The sequence below is a fragment of the Ursus americanus genome, chromosome 21, assembly GCF_024610735.1.
Source record: "Ursus americanus isolate L20-20 chromosome 21, mUrsAme1.1.p, whole genome shotgun sequence".
NCBI classification, from domain to species: Eukaryota; Metazoa; Chordata; class Mammalia; order Carnivora; family Ursidae; genus Ursus; species Ursus americanus.
Genome location: NC_142147.1, coordinates 27,553,918 through 27,563,202, shown reverse-complemented (window position 1 = coordinate 27,563,202; position 9,285 = coordinate 27,553,918). Strand labels below are relative to the sequence as shown.

At 62.3% G+C, this 9,285-nt stretch overlaps 1 protein-coding gene across 1 annotated transcript in view; it reads right to left on the bottom strand.

Annotated features, from left to right (window-relative positions):
- Positions 1-1,095: 1,095 nt before the first annotated feature.
- Positions 1,096-9,285, bottom strand: part of VAC14 (VAC14 component of PIKFYVE complex) — a 101,331-nt gene continuing 93,141 nt past the window's right edge. The window contains exons 17-19 of the mRNA XM_045810292.2: positions 8,308-8,387; positions 6,286-6,436; positions 1,096-1,703 (exon numbers count right to left, since the gene is read on the bottom strand). Of these exons, the coding sequence (XP_045666248.1) occupies positions 1,541-1,703; positions 6,286-6,436; positions 8,308-8,387 (394 nt within the window). The 3' untranslated portion in view covers positions 1,096-1,540. The remainder of the gene's footprint in view (positions 1,704-6,285; positions 6,437-8,307; positions 8,388-9,285) is intronic.

The following is a 9,285-nucleotide window of genomic DNA, read 5'->3' as shown; positions in this document are numbered from 1 at the left end:
GGCTGCCTGGCGGGTGGGGACCGGTGGTTGGGTGTCTGCCGCCGGGGAAGGGGCTCGGCACCCCCTACAGCCTGTGGTCTCCGGCCCGGGTCTTCCCGCGCTTTTAGCGGAGGGGCGGCGGGCTGGGCTCCTCCGGGAGCGTCCCGCGGACACGATATACGACTCACGGGGGCGCGTGGGGTGTCGCCCACCTTGGGACGTTCCATTCCGGGCAATGACGAGTCCGGACGGTCCTCCAGAAGCTCTTTGGTTGCTTTTCCAAACGGTGCCGAAGCCACTAGCATTGGGGGCGGGGCAGGCTGAGCTTTTGGGGTGTCGTGACCAGGTCGGGCAACCTGCTTACTCGGCAGTGGGGGCCGGTGTCAGAGCAGCTGAGCAGAGGTGGGCTGCCGTCTCCAGTCCCCGTCGCCTGGATACACGTGTGTGGGGACGCACGCGTGTTCACGTGGACGACCAGCGAGTACAGCCTGTCGTCCTGGAGACTCCGGGCAGGGAAACCCACCCTCCCTGCGCTACGCGGGAGCCTGGGGAACAACGCACACGCACTCATTCTCGCCCTCTCCCCGGGCCATCATGAGAACCACCTGGGAGCTCATTACGCTAGTCAGAGCCTTCCCAAAGCCTGGAATCAGGTGGACTCTGGCCTACAGGTGTGTTAATGAGCCTTATTTCGCCAAACCAAGGTGGGCACCTAGGACGCCTCCTCTGTCCCCGCGCTGGTCTGGGCCTTCCCTTCCATTTCCAGTGATGTGCAGCCTGCAGTGAGTGCCCTTTCATTCAGAAACTCAAGGTGTGGTTCATCTGTTCAATGGGGACATGGCCCATTACCCTGGGGGAATCTGGGTGGAAAAGTCCGATTAGGTGCCTGGGAAGGTAGGGTTCAGGGTTTCAGGCCAGTGCCTGGTGGTCTTCAGGAAGGGGTGGTTCCGAGAGGTGAGAACTGGGACCCAGAACACACCCATCAGGGCACTGTGCGGGGGACCAGCCTCTCTAGGTGCAGCCAGCACTCCAGGACCAGCAACATGATCCTGGAGCAGCTGTGGGCATCAGGCAGGCAGAGAACAGGTGCCCGTGGGAAGGAGCAAGCAGGTGCGGTTGAGGGTTTTCCATCATTTCTTTATTGGGGCAGGGGCTGTATCATTGATTCGGACTTCTGTGCTGGTCCCTCTTTGCAGACAGGTCTGCATACTTCTGTGTACACACACACCAGCACAAGACCAGAACTCTGGTGGGCTGGAGAGCTCAAGCTCTTTTACAAGAGGGTATCAGAAAGAGACCTGTTCCAGAGAAGGGGTGGTGTCTGAGGCTTCGGCCCCACACCGGTGGGACGCCAGCTCTGTCTGAGCGCCAGGGTGCAGCCCACAGGCCCAGGGGGCGGGGCTACGAGGGGGGGTGCACAGCCTCGGTGCCCCCACCCCGCGCTGGTGGCCAGGCCCAGCCCTCCCCTCCAGGCAGGTCTGTGAGCTCCTCAGGGAGGGGGCCTGAAGACCCTGAATGCTCCATGGGGCCACTCCTTGGGCCCTTCTCCATGCCGGGCCTGTCAAAGGACAACCCTCCGGTCCAGGTGATCCCCGCGCCCGCTCCGCTGGTGCCTCACTTCCAGGTGCTTCTTCTGGACCTTCTCAAAGTGCTGCAGCAGCTCTGCGTAGTCGATGCTCGGGGAATCTGCTTTCTGCGACTTGGGGGCTGCCTGTGGGCTGTCTCTGGGAAAGGAGAAGGGCTCAGCATCAGTCTTGGCACACACGGGAGGGAGCTGGGGAGCAGGCGGCACCAGGCATAGGAGGGCAGGGGTCAGGGTTGGGCCTGGCCACAGGCTCACGGAGCTCAACCTTGGGGAGTGTGTCTGCCTCAGGCCTGCACCCCTTGCCCAACGGTCAGCCCCAAAGTAGGGGAGCCCCGTGAACATCCCCTCCCCCTCAGTTGCTGGGACCAGTCAATACTTCTGCTTGGATATGGTCTTCGGTCTGTGGGCTGGTGATGGGGCCCAGAGCAGGCATCTCATCGGGAAGCATTTCCTGTTTACGACTGGCTCCCTTTGGGGTGAAAGCCAGGGCTAGCAGCCAGCCAGGAAGCCAGCTGGGGCCTGGAACAGGGTCCAGGGAGAAGGGGGAGGAGGCAGCCTGGCCCTTTCTCTGTGGCAGGACTAGGCCTGCAGACAACAGGGATTGTCTATTGCTAAAAACTCTCTACTGGGCCTTCAGCTTGGCAGGACATTGATGTTTGAGTGTTGGGGTCCAGAGGCCTGTGGTCATTCCGCCCCTGGGCAAGGACAGCTGGTTTTGCCACCAGGCATGCTGACGGTTCCTACAACTCCTGTTGTTACCACCCTCCCTAGCTGCTCTGTACGGCTGCACAAGTTGTGCAGAGTGCTGCTACCATGTGCCCGATGCTTTCCAGAGTCGTGCAGGGTAGTAGCCCTGTTCAGCTTGCCCCAGGGACTAGATCCCCTGGGACCCCACCCTGCTTCTAACCACCCTTCCAGAGAATCTCCTGAAAGTCTGTTCCTCTCATCTGAGCCTCATTGGCTTAGGAAACAGATCTGTGTGGGCTGGAAAAGTATTTGCTTCTAGCCCCTAAGGTCTGGTGGCCCTGGTAAGTGGGTCTCATGAAGGCTATGGGCTGTTCATCAGAATCCTTGCACCCCCTGAGTTCATGGAGGGACCCAATATTGGGGCACAACAGCTGAGCACAGGAGCCAGGTAAGTCTGGATCCAACTGTAACACGGCTACTTCCTAGCCATCTGACCTTGGACCCGTGGCTCAGTTTCCTCATCTATAAAGGGCGACGGCCACAGGAACCGCCATGGGGTGGTTGTGAGGATTCCTTCAGATTCAACACGCAAGAGCTTAGCCTGGGGCCCAGCCCCAGCCTGATGGGCAGCCACTGTGGCTACAACCCTGCCCCTCTGAGGGGAGGCTGGCCAGGGCCCAGCAGCTCGAGCCTGCACGTCGTGGCTCAGCCCACTTCGGGGGAAATGATGGCACATCACCCAAAGGCAACCCTCACCAATGAGCCTGGCCCTGACAGGCAGCTCTGACCATTCACCTGGCTGCCGGCGCAGGACCAGGGGCAGTGGGAGCCCTTCCCGTGGTCAGGATGGAGCTGGAGCTCGGACATGGCCCCCTGCACCGCTATGTCCTGCTGAAGATGCACCACCTGACGGCAGCGGGGACGGCGGCTCGGCCGTCGCTTTCCTGGGCCTCGGGCAACATGGGCTCAGCACAGAGCGAGAGGAGCCGGGGGGTACCAGCTCCGGCTGCTGTATTCAGCTCCCCGCGAACAGGAAGGGGCCTCCCTGTCACGGTAGCTCTGTGGTCCAGCTGTCACCGTCCCGAGAGAGTAACCCGGGCTTCTGAGGAGGCTGAGGGACACCGTGCAGCTCAGAGCTCTAGCCAGGAAGTGGCCAGGTGCTGCCCCAGCCCAGCAGGCCGAGACGCGGGAGAGACCTGTGGGCCCAGACAGGACACCGCAGTGTGTTGCTGGATGCTGGGCATCCTGGGTCTGTATGCCGCTCTCTTCGACACTGATGGGGAGACCAGGTGTTAGGTCCAGAGGTAGGACTGAGATTAGGGGTTTCCATGGAGATGCCAGCCGTGGCAGCAAACCTGGGTGATCTGCACAGATGTGGCCCAGGGAGCATGTGGGGGCAGGGAGGAGCGGGCCATGCCTTGCACTCTCAGGGTGCTCAGTGACTCGGCCTCCCTGGACCCCTCCTGGCCTGAGGTCTTGCGAGCAGGGAGGTGCGTGTCCCATGCAGGGAGGGTAGGTCTCCTCTGAGCATGCAGACTGGGGCTCCTCTCCCTGCCTGTCACAGTGGCCTGGCTGCTGCTCAAGCCCTTCATGTTCTGTTTACGACACCCCGCAGGCAGTCAATGGCTGGGGGACACCCCACCAGCAGCGGAGATGGGATTCCAGAACCCAAAGCCAGCCTCTCTCCTGCTGCCCCGCCCATGCACCTGTCACCAGCTTTTGCTTCAGAGGTTCCCTCCTGCCTCACTCAGATGGTCTCTGGGGAGTGGCCTGGAGGCATGAGTGGGGCCAGGGTCTCCGAGGCCTGCTGGCGCCTCGAGTACACAGAATGAGGGATGGGTGAGGGGTGCAGAAACCCCCCAGCTGTTCCTGGCTTGCAGGCCTGTCAGGCAACCCAAAGCTGTCTTCCAGCTGCCTGCCCCTCCCAGGGCTGAGACTGTCCCTGTCTCCCTCTCCAGGGTGTGAGCTGTCCCTCTGTGCCCAACCCTGCAATCTGACCCCTCCCCCAGCTGTTCCTGGGGCCCCCTCCCCACCCAACGTCTCCCTACCCGTATCTGTGATGGCTCTTCCTCGGTCCCTGCAAAGAAAGGCTAGGCACCCAGGGCCTTGAAGGCTGGGCAGAGCCTCAAGCATCCATTTAGCCCAACCGCTCATTTACTAATGAAGAAATGGAGAGCCAAGAGAGGGATCTGAGGTCACAGACCAAATCCTTAGCAGAGCTTGCACCAGATCCTAGTCCAGGCCTGGGACCTGCCCACTGACCTGAGAACCCAGAGGTCTCAACCCCTTGGCCCAAGACTCCCCTGACTCTGGCCGTGGGAGGCTCAGGGAGAATCCTTTTTCCCCAGCTTCCCTCTACGAACTTGTACCAGGGCCTGGAGCATGCAGGGAGGGCTCCTACTACCGTGAGCTTTACACCCCCACCCCCAACAAGGAGACATTGCGGGCAGAGCTGTGACAGGGGGATGGCCCTTAGCAGGGCAGAGTCTGTGGCCTGGCCCAGAGGACTCCTTCAGGAAGGCAGCCTGGATGGGGTTGGGGGTGGGGACCAGAACCAAAGGTCACAGGGAAGCAGCCCTTCTCGCCTCCTTCTCTCCTCCTCTCCAGCTGCACCTTTTCTCCTAAGTGCCTGCCACAGTGACCCTAACACCATCTGCACATTGGAAAGGCTGGTGCAGAGGGTAGGCCAGTGAGGCTTTGGTGTGGCTTCAGGGCCTCTGAGTCCCAGGAGCTGGAGGTGTTCCGGGCAAGGGAATCCAAGGGTGAACCCAGCTCCCTGCTCCCCTGGGGATTACCTGGGCATCACTACGAGCAGCTGGGGCACTGCCTAGCTCTGCCACCCCAGAGCACTGCTGTCTGGGAAAAAGGGTGGAGTAGGCAGGAGCTGGGCATTGGCCTGGGGGGCTACATCTGCTGGGGGCTCAAGCCCCTCCAGCTGGCCTAGCTAGGGTAGACAGCCTGTCAGGTGGCCCACACCCCGCCTCTGCAGAGGCCAAGCCAGGTGGGGGGGTGGTGGGAGCCTAAACCCAGTGCTATGGAGGGCACAGGGGCTTGGGTCTGGGGCCCTGAGCATCAGGCAGGCCCATTTCAAGGCTGCCTGCATCAATCCCACAGGCCCAAGCCCGAGGCCCTTCGCGGGAGTGAGGTGCCAGGCCTGCCAAGTGGCTCTAACAGCCTGGGAGGGAATTCTAGACACACAGGGCATCTGATGCAAGCTGGGTGTGCTCCATTCAGCGTAAATCTTCTCAGTGGCTCTGCTTGTTTCCATGGCGACCTGACAAGTGAAATTTTCCATCTCGGATGCCAAATGCCTGTGGATGAGGCAAAGCCTCCAAGGGTTACCAAATATAGACACAGCCCAACAGGCTCTGGGGGCCGGGCCAGCAGTGGGTTTGGGGTAGGAGCCTGGCTGGACCCCCCCCCCCCAGGGCCACAGCCCTCCTTCCTGGAGGCTGCCATGCTGGGACTCGTGATGGAGGTGTGCCCGGGACCTGCTCTTCCCATGGGCAGGACTCAAGCATGGTAGCCACGGATGCACCCTGCCTCTTGCCCCACCCAGGATGGGCTCGGGACGGTCCCAGGGAGGCTGGGGTCTCTTGGAGGCCCAGGTGGGAGCCTCTGCCACGGACGAAGGGGAGGGCCACCTGAGGCCTGGCTCTCATGCCTGTCTGCGTGGGACTGGGCGCCGTCTCTGACCTAGGACATGAACTCCTCCAGCTCCTCCTGCGGTTTCTCTCCAGGAGCATCCACCTGGGCGACTCTGGCATGCCCTCTTACTGTTTGATGAACGCAACCCCGACCGCTTGGAAAAGGGATCGCTAGCCTCTGCCACCTTGTAAACACTCCCAGAACCCCCCAACCTGGTGCTCTGAGAGGCCTGAGGCCAGTGGCGGTGGGGTGGCTGGAGTCCACACTGCCAGTGGGATGGGATTCTGAGGCGAGGCACCCCTCTGTCGCCAAGTCTCTCTGGGCCTGATCTCTCCCGGTGGCCTCCCGTGGAGGTGGGGGGCAGCGGTCCCCAGCCCGGTACTCACTCGGTCTGGAGCAGCTCGGGGTTGGGCACGCACTGCAGCCGGTGTGACAGGAGCTGGAAGGCACTGCTCTGGGGCAGCAGCATGAGCAGGCCGTAGAGGGCCTTGATCAGGTAGGGGTTGTTCTTCACGTCCAGGAGCTGCAGGCGCAGATCTGTGGCAGGGCAGAGGGCAGCGGTCAGGCACTGCTCTGGGCTGCCCCCCGGCCTGCTCGGGAGAGGCCAGCCAGGTGGCAGGGCCGCCTCCACAGCCAGACACGCCTGCCCCCTCCTCTGGTAGCGCCTCAGCCATCCCTGGAGTGTCATCCCTCTTTCTTCCTGCCCGCCCACCTGCCCATAGGTCCCGAGAGTGCCCTCGGCCTGACGACCCCCAAGGGGCTGCTGGGCCTCGGTCCTGAGAACCTACACTCCCCGCAGCCTGGTAACAAGGGGCTAGGGGCCTGGAGTGTAACAGATTCCCCGGTCTGCTCTGCACGTGCCAGCACAACAGAGCTATAAATAGGGTGAGCGGGAGAGAAAGACCGGATTAGGGTAGCTTTAAGGGCGGGTGGGATGGAAAACCGCTTGTGTGTATGGCTAGACACACACCAAGCTCGGCGTGTCTGGCAGGTGCTTTTGGAAAGCCACCTCAGATACCATCCCTGTCAGAACCCTACTGCATGGCAGAGGCACCCCTGGTCCTGCCCAGTACCTGTCCCAATTCAACAGTCCCACGCTTCCCTCCTCCGAGCCCCTCCGGGAGAATAACTGGCTCCTGCCTACTTGTGTCTAAGGCCCAGTCCCGGGCATCCTTTGTGGAGAATGTGCCACAAATGTCCGGAAAGGCCATGTGACCCCAGCAGCAGCAGCTGTGCGGAGGTCTGGGCTGCTGCTGGAGCCAGAGCAGTCAGGCCTTGCTGCCCCCTGCCCCCCAAGCCCTCTTCTTGCCCCAGGGAGCAGGGCCACCAGTGGAGACCTAAATTCTCATCCCTGGGCCTGGCCACTCCAGCAGGAATGTGGGCCTGTTCCAGTCCAGTCCCCACTCGGAGCCCTGATAAAGCTGGGACTGTGGGGCCAAGCCTGTTCCCAAGGGGGCCAGGCAAGCCAGGAGTGGGTTGGGCGCTGAGCAGGACGAGGGTGAATCTGCTCACCCCCACAAAGCCCTGGGCCTGCGGAGCAGGCGCTTGTGGCTTCTCCAGGGTCAGGCTGGACCTGACCTCAGCAGACTGTGTGCCTGGCTGCCCCAGGAGGCCCATGGGGAAGTGAGATGTCAGGCCAGGGGACCACTTGGGACAGGCTTTGATGCGCTCTGCTGGGAACAGGGTCTCCCTCCTGGGCCTCTGCCACCTGGTGCCTGGCTGCGTGGAGCAGCTCAGGTGGGTCAGAGGCGCTACCAGACAGCAGGAAGCCGGGGCGACCAGCGGGGCAGGAAGGCCACCCGCAGGCTGCCTCCCTGCTTCCCTACCTTACTGTAAGCGTGGGAGTTTTATTCAGAGAGCTGCCTGCCCTGGAGGGCAAGTGCTGGAGGTGCTGAGGCGCCCCAGCCGGCGGCCAGTTCTGCACATTCAGCCCGGATGTTAGATCAGGCAGCTCCTGCCCAGCCGCTCCCGGCAAGCGCCAACTCTGCTTTGCAGAGACAGCAGGGTGTGGCCGCCGGCACAGAGAAGCCCTTGCAGGTGGGCCCAAGGGGCCCCGCAGCTTCTGAGAGCCTGGGCAGAGCGCAGTGTGCTTGCAGGGGTGGCTGGGAACAGCTCTGGGCCGGCTGCCCCACCAGCCCCCCGACAGTGCCGCTCTGGTCCCCCTGCCCCTGGCAGGGATGTTATGAGCCTTCGGGTGGGTTTTGCCACCCATTGGCCTGGGTCCACGAGACCCACTTTCGGGCGCTCGCCCTCATACCACCCGTTCCGGTCCTGCTGGACTGGACTCCTCGGCCCTGTCATCCCCAGTCTTCCGTTCTTGCTGTTTTGGAAACACCCCTGGGGGAGTGCTCTGCCCACCCCCCACCCAGGCAGAGGGGCTGAGGCGGCCGCGGAAGCAGGGCTCTTACATGTGAAGATGGGGCACTCAATCAGCTGCACCAGCTTGTCTACCTCCGTGAGGAAATCCACTGTGACCTCCAGGTCGCCGCTGGGTGGCTGGTCAAGGAAAGTCTGACCCCTGGGCCGGGACAGCCCATCTCTGTGAGGGGCCTCTGTTGGGATGGGGGCAACTGGGGAGCTGGGGCCCAGGGGCTGGGAACACATGCTCTTCGCACCTGGGCCCTGGTTTCAAAAGCAGAAGCCGCTCCATCCTAAGCACGAAGGTACACAAAGGACATCAGTCTCTGCCACTTCACCGCTCTGTCCCTCTAAATGAACAATGGTGCAGCTGTCCCCCTGCCTGGGCACTCTGGTTCTGCTCCGGAGCTCTCTCCTCTGTGACCTCCAGGCTGGAAGGGGGCAAGGAGCCGCTGAGCAGGGAAGGTCCCGGTTCCCGCCCGGGTGGATGCCTGTCAGCAGGGCCAAGGTCAGGGCTGCGGCAAGCGTGTGGCCCGCAGTCTCTGGGCCACCCCAACGGCCGAGAAAAGCAAATCTTGGGTGAGGAAGGAGAGCAGGCACCCTCAGGGAGTAAGGCAAGGCCACACCGACCCTCAGTAGAGGAACCTTAGGGCCCTTCTCTCCTTAGGTCACATTAGGGAAGGAGGCCCACTTTTTGTCCTAAGTAGCTCTTTGATCCAGGGCCACATGCTAGGCATTCACAGAGGAAGCTGGTTTGCTTCGGTGTTTTAAGAACTGGGACCAATCTGCCCACGGATGCCTTTCACAGGCCTTTAGGTGCGCTGCAGGTCTTCTCTCTGGCTGAGGCCGCTCACCCGGCCTGCTTCTCCCTTCTCCCTTCCGTGTCATTGCCAACCTGGGCTCCCTCTGGCTCTGTGGCCCCAGAGGCTCCCTGGGCTCACCAGCAACGCTGCAGACACCAGAGCTCAAGCCTGCAGGCCTCATCTAGGTCCACCCACTGCAGTCCCTAGGTCTTCCCGATTCCCGGG